The sequence below is a fragment of the Torulaspora globosa genome, chromosome 3 (assembly GCF_014133895.1).
Source record: "Torulaspora globosa chromosome 3, complete sequence".
Classification (NCBI taxonomy): Eukaryota; Fungi; Ascomycota; class Saccharomycetes; order Saccharomycetales; family Saccharomycetaceae; genus Torulaspora; species Torulaspora globosa.
The window spans coordinates 516,181-533,484 of record NC_050729.1 but is presented as its reverse complement, the minus strand read 5'-3'; the positions used below and the strand labels follow the sequence as shown (position 1 = coordinate 533,484).

The following is a 17,304-nucleotide window of genomic DNA, read 5'->3' as shown; positions in this document are numbered from 1 at the left end:
ACCCAGCTACCGGACGACACGTTTATAAGGAGAGCGTTGCAGGCGTATTGCGAAAGAGGGTGAATCTGGAGATAAGGTAGTTTATGAATTTGGTGGTATTTTCAGGTGGTACTGCGACCAATTCCTTGACCAGCTGCTTCTCACAGCTCTCTGTCGAGCAACAATGTGAGTTAACTTATGTGCTGCCTATCTCGGATAATGGTGGTTCGACAAGCGAAATCCTGAGGGTGTTTGGTGGGCCGGCTATTGGAGATATCAGATCTAGGATCGTGAGAGTGATCTCAGATGCTCAGGTTGCGAGATTGCTGAGTTACCGGCTGCCAAACCATCGCGTGAAGGCGAAGCAAGAATGGAATGAGATCCTGGAGGGGTCCCATCCGATCTGGAAAGGGCTGCCAGCAGAGTTGAAGGAGATCTGCAGGGCGTTCTTTGTAAACTTCCAGGCAGAATTGCTGAAGAGAACAAAAGTGTCCAATCCTTTCAAGTTCGAGAAGGCTTCGATCGGTAACATCTTCTTGACGGGCGCCAGACTGTTCTTGGGCTCGCTGGATGCTTCAATTGAGCTTATGATGAGATTGGGAAGGGGAGACCCGAAGATCCATGTGGCTCCTTGTATCAACAGCGTTCATACCCACCATATCGCGGCGCTTTTGGCGAACGACGAGGTAATCACAGGCCAGTCTCAAATCTCACATCCCTCGAGGCCTTTCATGGAGAAGAGGGCCAATTCAGTCGCCGATCTCACTAGGGACAGATTTCTGCATTTGGAGAGGTCAGACGGTTTAACGGTCGAGGAGAGTGAACAAGACGTCGGGGAAGAGGAGGAAGAATACGCTAATCCACTCTACATTCTGCCTGAGCTGAAGAACTCGCAACTCCATTTCGACAAGATTGACGTGAATGACAAACTTCCAGCGCCAATTAAGAGCTTGCTGTATATAAATCCCTACGGTGAGGAGATCAAACCGACGGGAAATTCCAGGGTGATATCTGACATCAAGAAAGCTGATATGCTGGTCTACTCGATTGGGTCCTTGGTGACAAGCTTACTCCCAATTGCTATCTTGGGTAACATAGCAGACGTCATCCTCGATTCAAAACCACTTCGAAAAGTGTTACTCTTAAACAGCCGATATGACAGGGAAACTTCATGGCTCGACGGACTGGGGTATGTCAAGTTGTTAGTAGATTCGATGTCAAGAGCTGCATTGAAATACAGGCAGACTAGAAATGGTCATAGCATCTCCAGGATTCAGAGACAATGGAGCGAATTCGTTACAGACCTGGTGTATCTTAAGGATGGCGAGATTCTCATTGATGAGAAAGAATTTGCTTCAAAAGGTATCCTGTGTCATGGCATCGACTCTGATCAGCTGGATAATGATGGGCTTGCAAGGATTTTGCAGATGATTGGCAATAGTAGATAGAAAACGTACAGAGAATTAATTGATTAGCATCAGATACCGTTTTTGTATTTGCCTGGAATATTTCCTACGTTGATTCTGGACTCCAGTTCATCATCTGTTATGACGGTGCTCCTAGAAGCGCCTTTCTGGACTATCTCTTCATGTTCTATCTCATGTTCATGATGTAACAGCTCATGTTCAATATCCTCCTTGTGAACATTTTTAATATCTGGATCATCATCACGATGAAACTCGTTCCAATGATGAAGTTCGTACTCCGTTTCGAAGTCTGAATGGTGGCCGACACCTACACCTAAATCAGGTAACCTGTTACCTCTCTTAGCAAAATCAAGGTATTCCGACCTCATAATCCTTGTGTCGTCGTCCACGTCTAGCAATTTCATGATAAGAGCAACAACTCGGTCTGCCAGGTCTTTGTCGACCAGTTCAGAGTCGTCGTGTTGGCCCATCCCGTCGCCCTTTCCTACGACCTCCCCACGGTTTAAACCGTAAAGGGATAGTATGTCATTCTGGTCTAGATAACCTTTATGTTTGGAATCGTGTAGATCGAAAAAAGTTTCCGGATCATATTTCGACAGTTGATGTTCATGTTCCATATGCCATTGTTCCCAAGAAAGGCCCTTGGGTGGTTTTTCACTCTCGACATTCACTTCAGTACTTCCTAAGTTTTTAGCCGTAACATGGCCTAGAACTCCAAGAAAATGAAGCACCAGACTGATTAGGATAACCATTAGCCACTGGTTTAATGACTTCTTCGACTTTTAAACTGCTCGTGCGAAATCGATTTTTTCTCTAGCTTTAGACACAATCGTCTGTAAAGTTACTAGTGTTGAAAGCGACGAAGGAAATCAATAACAATATTCATCATAACATTCTTGACAGTAATCGGGGTATGAATGGCTTTCCGATCGCTCAATGGTTCTTTTCAACAACAAGCATCCAATACAACTTCTATAGCGATGGTTGGAGCTAGAGCTGAACACATCACGTCCGTTCCCAAGCATCCCAGCAATTTCGGCTTCATTGTACGTTATCTTAAAGGTTGATGTATTCGATTGGTAGCAGTGCTTGGAATTGACATAATAGAGAAGAACAGGAATTTCTGCATCATAGCAGCCAAATGCTAGAAGCTTTTTGAGGGGCAAGCTCAAGTTAGGGAATGACCAGTTCATATCCGGGAAGACCTGGCGCATCACATTCTGCAGTTTTCTACCATCAGGAAAATTTTCGATGTCGGAGCTTGAATCTAGAATGAAGATTGCGTCAAGCCCTCTTTCTGCGATCATAAGCGGCCTTAATGGGATATTTTCACCGTCCTCGCCGCCATCTACTAAGTAGAGGTGATCATCAGCAGTTAGAATGCTGTCCACCGTGGGATAGTCTAAGAAAGGGTTTGGATGGTAGACAGCAAAGTCCGCCTTAACTTTAGTCAGATCTACTGGTTTTAGATCGTTTTCAGCGCTTCTCAGCCCGAACAACCCCATAATTGCCTTCACTGCTCGTATCGTTTCCTTTGATGATTTAGCTGTCATCTCCCAGATATAGAGCAGAACATTATTGAAGATAGATGATGAAGTAGCGGTAATGAATCCCAGATCATCAAAGCCTACAATGCACCTTTGAGCTATTCCTTCCTTGATCTCGGACCCAAGATATTTCAATTTTACGAACAATCGCAACAGTGGATCCCAGGATCCAAATTCAAAAGGGCTGAATTCGAAGATAACATTTTTCAAATAGTTATTCTTACAATTGGCAACGAATATGGGAATTGGAGCACGGAACTCTTGAAAGCTCTGAGACTCGCTAAGCATTCGAGACAATGACGTCATGGACTTATTCTGAATCGCATCACCTAGGCTTTTCACAAGCGCTTTTCCCAGATAGTCCGTAAACGACACCGGGAACCCTTGAACCTTCTTGGGCCTGACTTCCATGTGGAGATCAATATAGAACTGTACTACCTGCTTGAGTGATCTCCAGGAATTCATTGACACTTTTCCATTTCTTCTTTCTATTGCCTCGACTTCAGATATGGCGACCTCTTCGCTGCCGTGAAATATTGTTTCTCGTAGCTTGGTAAGAGGGTTAAAGCCTCTCTTACTCAGAGATTGCTTCTCACCACTTTCGTTCAAAGAGGTAGCTTCTATATCTAGGGCTCTTTGAAACTCAACAAAGTTTAAGCTCATAGGTTCGTCCAAATTCCTTTTGTTCAGTACCTCTTTGGGCAAATCTGCTTCCTGCATTCCGGAAACAATATCCTTCTGCTTCACATCAAATTCGGGAATGCCCTGCAATAGCCCATCGTCTAGGTTCCAGTCCAGTATCATTCGATTAGGTTCAAAATCATGAACTATCAAATCCATCAGGGTCCAACTACCACCTGAAAGTCCAGAGATATAAGTTAAAGTATCAAATAGATGCCAGTCATACATTTCTTGGAGAAAGCCAGTGCTGATAAGCATTGATCGATATCCACCACCCGAAAGTGCGGCTCCTATAATTGGCGGCTGTTTCTCGATCTCATGATAAATCTCAGCACTAAATTCCACGAGATCAAGAGACTGCAGAAATTCAATAAGGGCACCATTTGTGTAAGCCAATCGATGGCGTACATACCTTTCTTCGTCTTCGCAAATTTGATCCTTCAACATATAGCTGAGTTAGTGAATAGATATTTGAAGGCGATCATGACTAAACATACATTTGCCTCCCTAATCAACGGTTCTTGTGGACATTTCACTTCGAATGGGTAATCAAATGCGTGCGAAACTCCCACTAGACAGAAGAGGAACGACCAACAATACATCGCTTATTTTGCGAAGTTCTCTTTTTCACTGGTGTGGTTATAAGAGAACATAGCCGCCCAAGTACCGCGTTGGCTAACTTTGTTCTAATTAAATGCAATACCGATAAAAAGATATCTATCCTGGAAATATATTATAAACACAAAAGATTGATAGGGAAAATAAATTATTACATATATTGGTATATGGATCTTGTTTATCTCTTGTAAAAGTTACCGTTTAACATCACTAGTAGTCAATCCGACCTAAAATTCTTCATCGGAAGAAACATAGGCATCACCCAATTCCTTCTTCTTCTTCATTCTCTCCTTCTTCTTCTTTCTTAATTCAGCGGAAGACAACTTCTTCTTCTTCTTACCACCGCTAATCTTGTTACCCATGGCATCGAACTTGTCTTCTTCGTCATCCTTCTTCTCGATTCTTGGACCGGAACCTTGACCGCTGACCCAGTTGTGACCGGATGGGGTCATCAGACCATCCTTGACCGCCCAGACTTCTTCAGTCAAATCCTTGGTGAATTCAGCAGAGTGAGTAATGATGATAACACCACCTTCGAAAGCCTTCAAAGCCTTGGACAAAGCACCTAGAGAGTCTCTGTCCAAATAGTTGGTAGGTTCATCCAGGACGATCAAGTGAGGTCTTTGCCAAGTACCAGCAGCCAAGACCAACTTAACCTTTTGACCACCAGACAAACCTCTGATTCTGGAGTGAGAAACCAATTCGGCGTCCAAACCCAACATCGCACAGTGCTCTTCAATTTCCTTTCTGGTCAATGGACGGAATTGACCGGAAGCCAAAGCTTCCTTCATATCAACTTCAGCGACCATCTTGGAGTGAGATTCGATCAGTTCACCTCTTGGCAACCAAGCATTGTCGACTGACATCATTGGAACCCATCTTTCAGATTTCATACCGATGTTTTCACCCAACAAGAAAGAACATTCGTATTCGTAAGTGTTCTTGAACTTTCTTCTGGAGTGGATACCAGCGATTCTTCTTGGGGTACCTTCGATCTTGAAGATCTTGTTCATAGCTTCAGCATCATTTTCGTTGATTTGTCTGTTAGCTCTGTCCATGGTTTCTCTATCTTCACCAGTTTGGAATCTCCATTGGATATATTCGGATGGAGTCTTGTCCAAATGGTTTTCGATGTGAGCGAAAGCATGCTGCTTGATGTAAGCGATACGACAGTTTTCGTGGGTGTAAACTTCACCAGTAGTTGGTAGCAATTCACCGGTCAAGACGTTGATCAAAGTGGACTTACCAGCACCGTTTGGACCAATGACAGCAATTCTGGAAGATAGGGAACATTGGAAAGAAATGTCTGAAATTTGAGGCTTGGCGGTACCTGGGTATTGGAAACTCATGTTAGACACCTTGACGATAGCCTTTTGCTTAGTCTTAACACCTTCCAAGTAACCAGGTTCTGGGAATTTGAATTCTAGATCAGAAGCACCCAATTCGTAGTAAGACTTAGCGGATGGACACTTCTTGACGAATTCAGACAAGTTACCCTTGTACTTTCTCAATTTTAGACCTTCGTAGTGAATAATGTATTGACAGACGTTGTCCAAGAAACCGGAGTCGTGGGAAACAATGATGGAAGTGATACCACATGTGTTCAAGTAGTTAACCAACCAAGCGACGTTGACAGTATCCAAATGGTTGGTTGGTTCATCCAACAACAAGATATCGGCGTTCTTCAACACGGCTCTAGCCAAAGCCAACTTCATCTTCCAACCACCAGATAGGGAGGCGATTGGCATGGCAATCATCTCATCGGAGAAACCGAACTCTTCCAATTTAGCTCTGATAACTTCCTTGGTACCAACATCACCAGCAAAGACGAAATCTAGGACAGAAGTCTCAGCGTGAGTACCATCGATATCGTGTTCGACATACACGGTTCTACATTCCTCTTGGGTTGGGAAACCATCAACTTGACCGTTAGCGACGGCTCTCATCAAAGTGGATTTACCAGCACCGTTTGGACCACATAGACCGTATCTTCTACCTCTCTTCAATCTCAATTGAGTCTTGTTCAACAAGATCTTAGCACCGTAAGCCAAGGAGAATTCACAGTTACATAGATCCTCACCTTCATCCTCCTCATCATCGAAGTTTGGACCAACTGGGATGTTGTCAACAGCTCTCTTTCTAAACTCATCAATGATATCCTTAGCCTCTCTTTCGTGCAGGAAGATGGTCATGTATGGAGTAACGTGAGTGAACCAAGCTTGCTGGTCAATGACTCTTTCATCAATCAAATCAGCGGCAATAGCAGCAACGTATTCGACGACCGGTCTGAATCTTGGAGCAACCTCTTGGTCCTTCAACAGTAGATCAATGACACCCAAAGTAGTCTCAACGTCACCAGCGTGAGAAACTTCTGGCAAAGCATCGTTTTCGCCAACGTTACCGACTCTTCTCAAAGTCTTCAAACCTCTCAAAGTAACTTCACGAGCTTCTGGGTCTGCAATGGTAGCGAAGTTGTTCTTCAAACCTGGCAACAGTTTGTCCAAGAAAGGAGCAACGACTTGTGGATCTTCGACCAATTTACACATGTTGTCGATGATAACAGCAGCTTTACGCTTGATAGAAGTTTCTCTCTCAGCCAAACCTCTGGACAACAATGGAACCATGATGGATAGAGTGGCTGGGGTAACTTCAGCCACAAAAGTGGTAGCACCCAACAAGTGGACGGTTTCTGGCACAGCAGAAGGATCAGCGATACAGCCAATCAACTCTGGGATGAAACGTTCGATATCCTTGTTCTCAACGGTCTCAGTAGCCTTGGTCATGGTGTCAGTGGCAGCCTTCTTGACTTCCTTCTTGGTGTCCCACATAGCTTCAGATAGCACTGGGATCAATTCTGGCATTCTCAACGCAACCTGAGTCTTAGCAGAGTCAACCAACTCAGAGATAGCTGCCAAGATAGCAACCTTTTCCTGCCATTTGTTGGTGTTGGACAAAGCGGTCGTCAAGTGTGGCAATAGAGCCTTGACGGCAATTGGGTTGACAGCCTTGACAATAGAAACCAAAGCCTGGGAGGCAGCCTCTTGAATCTCCTTGTCCTTGTTACCACATTGCTCAGCAATCAGTGGAACAGCAGACACAACGAATGGCTCAATGCTTGGAGACAAGTCAGATGGGCTGGCCACGTGACTGATGGTCTCCAAAGCATTAGCTGCACTCTTCTTGTCCTTGACGGCTTTGAACAAACCAGTGAAGAACTGTTCTGGGGCATCGTGTTCGATAATGTCGCCGTTAATGAACGAAGCAACCTCAGTAGCGACCTGCTGTCTGTTTTCTGGAGTCGCAACAGTTAGCTTCTCTAACAGTTCATTAAGAACCTTGATGGATTGTTCTGAATCAGACATCTTGCACTATCCCTTGAGAGATTCAAGCTCGAGAGAGAAAAATCAGATACAAATACTATCGAAACAAGATAGTGGTTGTAAACTTTTTTTATATCATTCCAAGAGAGATGAGCCCGGTCTTATACTATTATGAAAAATTTTCAAAGACGCACACAAAACTCATCGAAGAAAAAGAAAAGCTGCTCATCTGAGCGGCCGAAAAGAAACATTTTTCTTGTTTTTCGAGTATTTCTTTATTTTTTTTTTTTGATGGGCGTCGCTACGTTTATCACTCTGAACGTCCGGCGTCTGCGCAACAGCCGATCGGTTATGGATTCGCGTAAGCGTCGCTGTCACCGTGTTTTGATCATAAACGATCTCATCTCATCTCATGTTATTGTCGGAGATCTTGCATTGTACTATTGATCCAAGGGACACTATCTCTGATCTTACTGTAAACTTGTATGAAAAAGAAAAAAGGAGGAGATTTTCATGTGTCATTATTAAATTGCAAATACTTATATGATTATGTTTATGAAAGATTAAAGGCTAGATAGTATATCAACAACGAAGACATTTCATAAGCTCGTACTCTATTCCAACAGTGTGGGGATCCTTATGGTGTTATTGGGAATATGGTTCTCCTTTCTTCTCTTGATTATAGTCGAGGAATTGAGTTTTAGTTGGAACATGTCGTCTTCCAGCTCGTCGGATTCCCAACAGGAAACCTCTGATCCCTCCGTTAGGGAGCCGAGAGCAAACCTTTGTGACTGCGAACGGTAATCTTGATGGTGTTGTTGATGTCTTTTGTCTCCTTCGTTACGTTGTACCGCGTTGCTGACGTCAAAAGCATCACGCATCACGTTGGCCGCTGGGGAATAGAGTAATGACGAGTCTCTCTTGGGGTAAAAGAGTCTGTTCTTGCGAGAGGTGTGACTTTTGCTTTTCCGCTTGGCATCCAGCGCATGGGCCAGTTTCTGCTCACTCATAGCCTCTCGTTGTCTTACCGCGTCATAAGTGTTCAGCCACTCATCGTTCAACAGATCGTCGATTCGATATCTTTTGTCCGGGTTGACCTCTAAAAGCTTCCTCACACAGTTTTTCGCACCATCGCTTATCTCATCCCACCAGGGTCTGAGGAACGTGTACTCGCCACGGGAAATTTTCTCCGTCAGGACATCAATCTTTTCATCGTAAAATGGCGGGAAACCGCACAGTATCGTATATAGCACGCAGCCTATTCCCCACATATCGACCCCCATGGAGTATTTCTCGTCTTTAACCACTTCGGGGGCCGTGTAACCGACCGTTCCGCATGGAGTCTTTGTGTCTGTTTGATAAATTTGCTTGGAGAGACCAAAATCGGCCAGCTTCACGACCCCAATACCACCACCACCGACGTTAGGTCTAAATTCACCCTCGTCGAGCTTAGTGGCAGGATCATCCGATCTTCTGAGCACGGGCTTCTTGGACGGTATATGCTTAATGGGTTCAAACAGAAGATTCTCAGGTTTGATGTCACGGTGAACGACTCCCATCGAATGCATATGTTTCACTGCCAATGCCAACTGTTTAATAACATGCCTCGACAGATCCTCACTGAAATAGGTATATTTCACAATCTCGCCAAAAATCTCACCGCCCCTTAAGAGCTCCTGCACGATGTAGTAGTAGTTTTCAGATTCTTGGAAATCCACAAACTGTACAATGTTCTGTGCCCCCTCGCCGCAAGTGATCAGTTTATGTATTTGAACCTCCTTCATCACCTGTTCTCTCGTAGATTTCTTAGTCTGTTCGTCCTTTTTGATCGTTGCTCCGGAGCTTTGGTCCTTCTGAATCACTTTGATGGCACACTCTGTGAAATTCCTCGTAAGATAGGCCTTCGAGCTGTTTTTCTGCGGGATACCACGGAACACTCTCGAGAACGCTCCTTCTCCTATCTTGTTGATAAGCAAGTAATCCTTGAGCTCTGCTTGTTCCTGGAAAAACTCATCGGGAAGTTCTTTCTCTACCGAAAGTTGTTCACTACTACTGCCAGTCGCCGCGGTCGAATCATCTTCTATGCCGATGTCGGCGTCCTCACTATCTTCCTGCATCCCTTTTCCATCCTCTATATCACTATGCACAATATGAACGTCGCTGTCTTCAACCATCGGCGAAAGACTCTCCACGTTCGTAATATCTTTGTCAAGGAACGATTCATCGATTTCCACAGGACATTCGATAATAGGCATCGCCTTTCCCTGATCTGCAACAGCTAAACCTGAACTGCTCCTCGAATCTTCCGTACTACCGCGATCATGACTGACATCGCCAGTAGCCAAACCGCCCGTCGATCTTCGACAATCTTGCTGGTGCTGCGGTTGTTGTGGTTGTTGTTGCTGTCTCTTTTTCCCAAATATATTCTTTATCTTAAGCATCTTCCTTGTCTCAAGAAAAGCTTCAACGTAGAATAAATCTATAGCACACGAGATCGATATCTTTGTGCGAAGAATGGTTCAGCCAGGAGATGAACCAGATCTCTACAATAAACCCAAAGAAAAAAAAAAAACTAGATATGGCCATCCGTTATAAAGAATCTATGCGGGACAAGAAAAGCAAACGATAAAACGGCTGAAGAAAAGGCCTAGAAAAATCAACCGCCAAAAAAAAAATATGTAGGAAAAACAGGAACAAAAAAGGTACCACTCTTCTTCTCTTTTCTCTTTGAGATACGTAATCAAATGTAATCTAAATTACATCTAAAGGGAGGCAGATAGATGTTTAATGATAGCAAGATTAGTCGTAGCTTTGTATCTAGCCAAACTACGCATTTTTCGAGGATGCATGCAACAACTCTAACAATTGCTGAGATATAATCGCATTCTTCACCAATTCGTTAGCAAGCAAGCCTTAGAGAGTGGGCATAACAACATACCAATCGCCGCCTCTGTCCACGCTGGAAAAGAAAGATCATCATGACACGCGTCAATGAAAGCACAGGGAAAAGTAACGCGAAGAAACTTACGTATGGCGATGCGGTGCGGCCAACCGATCTCATGTGATCGGTCTTGCATGGCTTAAAAGGGACATTTCCGCGACGATCCGAAAGAAGAAACGCGCCTAATTGGGAGAAGTATACTTTGCGGGTTTCGTCTTACAGTATCAAATTCAGGCAAGATCCGGCATATTGGAGAAGTTACGCGGGGATTTCTTTTTGCCCTTGCGTTCTGCTGGCGCATGGAGAGGGAAGAGCGCGCAGAAAAAGGGGTGGATCGGCTCAGGTTCCTGCACGTGTATTCATGTGCGGGTAACGGCGGGTAACAGCGGGAGCGAAGATAGAGTTGAGCGGTTAGTTAGTTGGGTGGCAAATGAATAAATACTACTTGTGGCACCTTACCGGCGGGCGATAAAGATGTTGGCGGCATGGATTCATCCTGTGATGGACATTTCGATCTCTTGATAGATAAGGAATCGGTGAGTTACAATGAAGCGTTCCACGAGGTGTCTCTCCAAGAGATTGGTGGTTGGGATGATGAGGACCAGAGAGTAGTCAAAAAGACGAGACCAAATAAACGGATGATTCCGTTGGCAGCGGTGAGAATGGGTACTTACTTTCCTCACAAGGACAGTGGACGCAAGTTGGAGGTTCTTGTGGAGTACCATGATATGGCGGAGAGCGGTGAGAGAGATTTTGTTATGGTTTTCACTAGCGACGGAGTCAGGTTGTTCCGATTTATGCTGGCAGAGACCACACCAGGCAGTTTCAAGGAACTTTTGAAGATCATTCATTGCAAGTTTTTTGAGCGACAGGTGAACAAAAAGGAAACGGCCTTTGGTGTGCGAGGAGTAAAGCAGAGTAAAGCCAGGAGAAGATCTGGAGGTGTGGCGGCGTTGAGACAAGCGAGTAGACGATTCAAAGACATCGTTTTCTTTGGCGGGTATTTGCACATCAAGGAAGATGCGGCGGTTAGCTGGTGTCTCGATTTCCAATTGTTTCTGAATTATACTCCGCAGACCATAAACAAGTTCTGTCCAGACACGAGCAGGGCGCTAGACGTACTGTTTTCAAAGGGTTCTTCAGATGTGCATGCAATTCCTGTATCATCCTTCATACAGAAGGACTTTGTTGATCAAATCGTTCAACATACCAAGAGCCGTCTGGGGCGGATCCCCGATCTCGATTCGTATAGTGTCGAGGGACTGAATGTCAAACTATTGCCTTTTCAGTCCAAGAGTATCCAATGGATGTTGTCGAAAGAGCGGGCTACTTTGAACAGCGACAAGGACGATATGCTAGAGTTTTTGAACCGTTATGTTTCGTTTGGTTACGAAAAGATCTCCTCGACCATTTTTTGGAACAAGTTTACCAATTTTATTATTCACAGGGACGATGTGGAGCAGATTCGAGGTACCTTGGTGAGAAATTCGGAAAATGGTGTTCTGGGAGCTCAGGGTTTACTATCGGAAGAAATGGGTCTGGGTAAAACTATCGAAATTCTGTCACTCATACTCCTAAACAAGCGCCGATTAGATCCACTTCAACCGAACAGTTATATAGCAGATGACGGTAAGACCATTTACAAGGCAAAGTCTTCGCTGATTATATGCCCCAACGCGATTCTGCAGCAATGGATCGATGAAGTGGAATGTCATACGTCAAACTTCTTGAAGGTTTTCCATTACAAAGGTTATTTACATGTCAAGAAGTTTTTTGGAACGGAAAATATCACCGAGATAGTGCGTTTCTTGTCAACTTTCGATATTATTATCACTTCATATAACGTGGTATCCACTGAGGTTCATTATGCTGAATACAATGCAAGCTCCAGGCCAAGGCGTACGATCTCTCCTATCAAGTATGACTACTCTTCTCCGTTGTCCTTGATGCAGTTTTTCAGGATTATACTGGACGAAGTTCAAATGCTGCAAAGCGACAGCACTAATGCCGCTAAGTGCACCAGCCTCTTACATCGAATTCACACTTGGGGTGTATCCGGGACACCTATACAGTTCATCCGCGATTATCAGACCGTTCTTTCATATTTGAAGATCTCGCCGTTCCACGAATTACCCCACATCATCGCCACTCTTAATAGCAACGTTGTACAGAAAAGACATCAGTCGGTTGGCGGCGTGCAATTTTCAGTGCAGGAGCTAATGAAGTTTTTCATCATGAGAGACCTGTGCATTAGACATTCGAAGAAAGATGTCCTGTCGCAGATCAAAATACCCAAGCAACATAATTATATTGTCCCACTAGATTTTGCTCCTGTGGAGTGGGACAATTACCTCGATCTTTGGAACCAATTTATCTCTCTATCGGGCTATGATCAGAATGGTGTCGGAACCCCAAGGCTCTCCACAACGCAATTGAATCAATGGTTGATCCGGCTAAGATACTTATGTTGCCATGCGGTTTTCCCGGATTCCAGCAATTTCAATAAAGCAAATCAAACAAATTCCAATCCAAATTCTTTTGTACTCCAGAATATCGATGATGTGTTACGCCTAATGACGGCTGACGCTATCGATAAGTTGGACTCCTTGTACAGAGACAATTACCAGATACTCATTAAGTCGGCACAAGCAAAGATGGAACTGCAGAACAATCCTTCCAATGCTATACATCTCTTGCATTCGGTTAAGGACAAAATTCTTGATGATTTGAAGAAAAAATACGACGTTTCTGATCCATTCGATGTTTCGACTTGCTTACAAAATAAAGATGGTCTGAGAACTCCGACTCCCATGGTCGGCACAGCAGATGGCTTCGAGCGCGAGAATACTTCAAAAGTTAGGATACGCGCATACTTGGATCTCTTACATCAATGTTACTTCTTCATTGCAACGGGACATTTTCTTATGGGTTCTAGTAAATTGGAGAAAGTCGATGACGAGAATAAGAAACTTGCCTTGATTGATCCCGATTCCAAAAAAAAGGCATATACGGATTTTTACTCCGCTGCAGAGATGGAAGAGATTGAACAGAACCAGCTCATGGAGCAAAAGTTTTATTCATATGCGGAAAAAATGAGAGAGCAGATTCTTTCCAGTCGGGTTGATAAAGTCAGCATGGCAATCAGAGATGTTTGCTCCTATTTTAATGATCAAAAGACACATCTTTCTTCGTTACTTCTTATCGAGTTCAACGATGAAAATGACTATTCCAGCAACCTTATAGTTTCTCGATGTTTCAAGCAACTCAAGACCCTCATCAATTTGCTGAATGAGCAGGCCACTCAGTTTAACAGTTTGTTGGTCGAATTAAGAGATCTCTTGTACAAGCCAATTTTAAAAGAGTACACTGACGAGAACGAGGATGAAAAGGCCGAGGAATACTCGTCGTCAATAGAAGACCAAGATCGAATGTTTGCACTGTTCGCCTGTCTTGAACATCTTTTAAATAATAGAGATGCAATCTCTCAATCTGAGGAGAAGGAAAAGGACATGAAAAAATTCCTCAAGACTCAGGCGGGACAAAAATTCTCAGAATATCATCGCAAGCTTTTATCCAAATTGAAGTTGATCACGGGCACCCCTTTGAAACCGATCTTTGATGAATTGAGAAACTCGAAAATAGTTCGAACTTTATCGACCAACTCAGATAAAGCAGATAAACAGGAAAATTTCGAAGATTATTTGCTACAGTTTGAGAAAGAGTCTTCAAGGATATTTGAAGAGAACAAAAAAATCAGGGAATCACTGAGGAAGTTGAACACAATTTACAATGCCAAGCTGGAATACTACAGTCATCTACAAAGAATATCCGATTCCTTAGTTTCCCTTTTACAATTAGAGAATTCTTCTAGGAACAATATTTTGAAAGCAGCTAGAGATGATTCGTTAACCAGAATCTCTGAGAAGATTAGTACCGCAGAATCAAGGGTCAAGTACCTGAACAACCTGGAAAAGCTGAAAACTTCGATAGCGAACCACCAAACCTTCTCATGTGCAATATGCTTAGGGAAAATAACAGTTGGAGCGATGATTAAATGTGGTCATTTTTTCTGCAGGAAATGCATTCATAGTTGGCTGAAACATCACAGTTCATGCCCAATGTGTAAAACAAAGGCCAGTCTTATGGAGGTATACAATTTCAAATTTTCAAATGAGGATGCAGAAGAGGAGAACGATGCCGATAATTCGACGAAAGAAACTGATAGAAAAAAGGGATTGGGAGCTGTTGCTGAAAATTCTCCCACGACGTACGACTCAGTGTTCAAGGAGAGATACGCTTTGTTTCCCGACCTCAACGAGGTGCATAAAATGAAAATAAAGGAAAGTTTTGGTGCCAAGATCGATTATGTGATCAAACTGGTTCTTTTCCTGAAACTAAAAGCAGAGACTGAGAATGATGATGAACCTTTGCAATTTGTTATGTATTCTCAAAGTCCCGACTTTCTGAGGGTAATATCAAAAGTGCTCCACATGCACGAAATCCGAAGCTTATCATGCTTGGCAAACTCATCGAATGTGGGTGAATCTATCCTCAGGTTCAAGAAACACAGGAGTATTACTTGTTTATTGCTAAATGTGAAGGCATTAGGAGCGGGATTAACACTTCTGAATGCGCGGCATATCTTCCTGTTGGATGCAATCATAAACCGCGGTGACGAGCTACAAGCAATGGGAAGAAATAATCGAATTGGACAAACTCGTGAAACCTTCGTTTGGAATTTTATGATGAGAAACTCCGTCGAAGAGAACATCTTCAAATATAAATGTATTTTGGAGGGACGTCGCAAGATGAAAGAAGAGTCACAAAGCCAAGCAGAACATAATATTGAAGAACTAACGGGAGAAGAAGAACGAGAAGAGTTCGAGATGAATGAGAGTACGGGGGAGCAAGTTTCTGAGCGACACCTCTGGAACTGCTTTTTCCAGAATACCCAAGACTAGTATCGATTATTTAAGGACTTAACCATTAAGCACACTCGCTTTTAATCTTTAAGTGATTTGCTCCCGAGAAGGGCTCTGTTGATTGCCTTAATCAAAAAAATATGGTTGCTAAGAGATTCGAACTCTTGCATCTTACGATACCTGAGAATTCCGAGGTGCACAGTTTTGCTGCACACAAGAATCGAACCGACTCTTGAATCAGGCGCCTTAGACCGCTCGGCCAAACAACCATTGGTGAAATTTTAATAGCACGAGATGGACATATCGGTTTGACAAGACAGGATCGAGGATCTGCCAAGTATATGGCTGACTAAGACATAGATCCATGACCGATATAGGAGAACTATATATCGGGCCTAAGCCTCGAGTCAGCGAGTCAACGAGAGGCGAACGATCACAAGCTCTAATTACAGAGTCAACCATACCAACCCACGAATAAGACCGCAACGTATTATTACAAAATTTGGTCCTTTAATTTTCACACAAATCCTGTTCACAACGTCATAGTCTTCCTGCCATTATTGCATGCAGTCCGTCAATGTCTCATTTGATCTCACTACTATTCCTGGGGCAGAGGGCATAAGCAGGCAAACACGGTAGCTTGCTCCGGCGGATTCACATGCAGCAGCATCAATGATCTCCCTTCTCTGGGTCACCAGCTGTTCTTGATCTGTCTCTATGTACATTTAGTTCTTGAATCCTACCCGCGCGACAGCAATGTCGCCTTCATAATAGTTCAATTAATTTAACCTTAAGAGGCCCTGACCGGGGTTCAAAAGATCACCAGAAAAGCACCAGAGGAATGCTAAAATTCGCTAGACCACAAATCACTAGAAACCTGGCATGTTTACGAAGCAGTTTTACAACCACTTCACGCCTGGGCACATACAAGGAATGGAAACAGCTGAGTGACGATGATAAGCGGAACTTTATCCACAGCTACGTGAGTTTTTACAAGGAGAAACATCCTTGTAGCAAGAGCAATGTCATGTATCGTTCACTGGCGGAGGGAATGGACGAACATGGAGATATCCCCTATGTGTTCGGCATCCTTTACAATGAAATCAGATCTGTTACTCTCGGCGAGTCGACTGAGAACAAGCGTGGCCAGGGAATACTGGGCGACCCCGGCTTGCAATCGCTGTTGAAATGAAAATGCACCTCTTCTATTTGCTAAATAGTCCATATTCTAACTCAAGACTCTGTCCAGGTTATCACTGCTCTCCATGGTATCCATAGTCATCACATGCTGTAAGACCTCTTTCTTGCTGGACTCTGCCACGGAGCCATCACACATCAGTATCTCGTTCAGTATGTCGTAAGCCTTACTGAAGTTGAAGATGATATCCAGCTCACAGACGTTGCCAAAGTAGGAATCCATTGTTTCGACATATCGGTGAATCACTTCCAATGTTAGCAATTCGTTATCCACATCTGGCGTTATGCCACAAATGAAATACAGACTAGCGTATCTCCTGTACACCACTCGGTGGTCAGAGTACTCCACTATGTTACACATCTTGGCCTTTCTTGACAGCACAAGCGGCGTAAGCTCTTTCAACACCTTCTGCTTCTCTTTCGTGCTGTAGGGCGAGTACCATTTGACCAATCTGATCTTGCCCTGTCTAGAAGCCAGAATCGAGTACTTGATCTGCGTCATAGGTCTCAATTGCGTCCACAAAGGACTATACGTTGCTCATACCTTGCGTATCTAGCAGTGCTTAACAAGATGATGAACCCTCTAGCAGTATAGGTCACGTGCACTAGATCTATCTATTGATTATGAACGTCCTGGCACCGATTAGGTCGATTGAGGGCGCCAGCGGGTTC

The 17,304-nt window shown here is 43.8% G+C and overlaps 8 protein-coding genes and 1 non-coding gene across 9 annotated transcripts; 3 read left to right on the top strand and 6 right to left on the bottom strand.

Moving 5' to 3' along the window:
- Positions 1 to 83: 83 nt before the first annotated feature.
- On the top strand, positions 84 to 1,427 carry HG536_0C02690 (uncharacterized protein; the record flags this gene model as incomplete). Its single annotated transcript, XM_037282880.1, has 1 exon — positions 84 to 1,427. The coding sequence occupies one exon, from the start codon at positions 84 to 86 to the stop codon at positions 1,425 to 1,427; it is 1,344 nt and encodes a 447-aa protein (XP_037138775.1).
- A 29-nt stretch (positions 1,428 to 1,456) lies between these two features.
- Positions 1,457 to 2,158, bottom strand: SSP120 (nucleobindin SSP120; the record flags this gene model as incomplete). The annotated part of the gene is made up of 1 exon (XM_037282879.1): positions 1,457 to 2,158. One exon carries the CDS (start codon positions 2,156 to 2,158, stop codon positions 1,457 to 1,459), a length of 702 nt encoding a protein of 233 aa, XP_037138774.1.
- A 117-nt stretch (positions 2,159 to 2,275) lies between these two features.
- Positions 2,276 to 4,081, bottom strand: SPO1 (putative carboxylic ester hydrolase; the record flags this gene model as incomplete). The annotated part of the gene is made up of 1 exon (XM_037282878.1): positions 2,276 to 4,081. The coding sequence occupies one exon, from the start codon at positions 4,079 to 4,081 to the stop codon at positions 2,276 to 2,278; it is 1,806 nt and encodes a 601-aa protein (XP_037138773.1).
- A 398-nt stretch (positions 4,082 to 4,479) lies between these two features.
- Positions 4,480 to 7,614, bottom strand: YEF3 (translation elongation factor EF-3; the record flags this gene model as incomplete). Its single annotated transcript, XM_037282877.1, has 1 exon — positions 4,480 to 7,614. One exon carries the CDS (start codon positions 7,612 to 7,614, stop codon positions 4,480 to 4,482), a length of 3,135 nt encoding a protein of 1,044 aa, XP_037138772.1.
- Positions 7,615 to 8,186: 572 nt separating this feature from the next.
- Positions 8,187 to 10,013, bottom strand: RCK2 (serine/threonine protein kinase RCK2; the record flags this gene model as incomplete). Its single annotated transcript, XM_037282876.1, has 1 exon — positions 8,187 to 10,013. The coding sequence occupies one exon, from the start codon at positions 10,011 to 10,013 to the stop codon at positions 8,187 to 8,189; it is 1,827 nt and encodes a 608-aa protein (XP_037138771.1).
- A 985-nt stretch (positions 10,014 to 10,998) lies between these two features.
- Positions 10,999 to 15,474, top strand: IRC20 (E3 ubiquitin-protein ligase IRC20; the record flags this gene model as incomplete). The annotated part of the gene is made up of 1 exon (XM_037282875.1): positions 10,999 to 15,474. One exon carries the CDS (start codon positions 10,999 to 11,001, stop codon positions 15,472 to 15,474), a length of 4,476 nt encoding a protein of 1,491 aa, XP_037138770.1.
- Positions 15,475 to 15,576: 102 nt separating this feature from the next.
- HG536_0Ctrna6L lies at positions 15,577 to 15,704 on the bottom strand. The gene is made up of 2 exons: positions 15,666 to 15,704; positions 15,577 to 15,621 (listed from the first exon to the last, which is right to left on the bottom strand). It is a non-coding gene; the product is annotated as a tRNA-Leu (tRNA).
- Positions 15,705 to 16,276: 572 nt separating this feature from the next.
- Positions 16,277 to 16,627, top strand: HG536_0C02630 (uncharacterized protein; the record flags this gene model as incomplete). The annotated part of the gene is made up of 1 exon (XM_037282874.1): positions 16,277 to 16,627. One exon carries the CDS (start codon positions 16,277 to 16,279, stop codon positions 16,625 to 16,627), a length of 351 nt encoding a protein of 116 aa, XP_037138769.1.
- A 36-nt stretch (positions 16,628 to 16,663) lies between these two features.
- Positions 16,664 to 17,134, bottom strand: APS1 (Aps1p; the record flags this gene model as incomplete). Its single annotated transcript, XM_037282873.1, has 1 exon — positions 16,664 to 17,134. One exon carries the CDS (start codon positions 17,132 to 17,134, stop codon positions 16,664 to 16,666), a length of 471 nt encoding a protein of 156 aa, XP_037138768.1.
- Between the last annotated feature and the right edge of the window lie 170 nt (positions 17,135 to 17,304).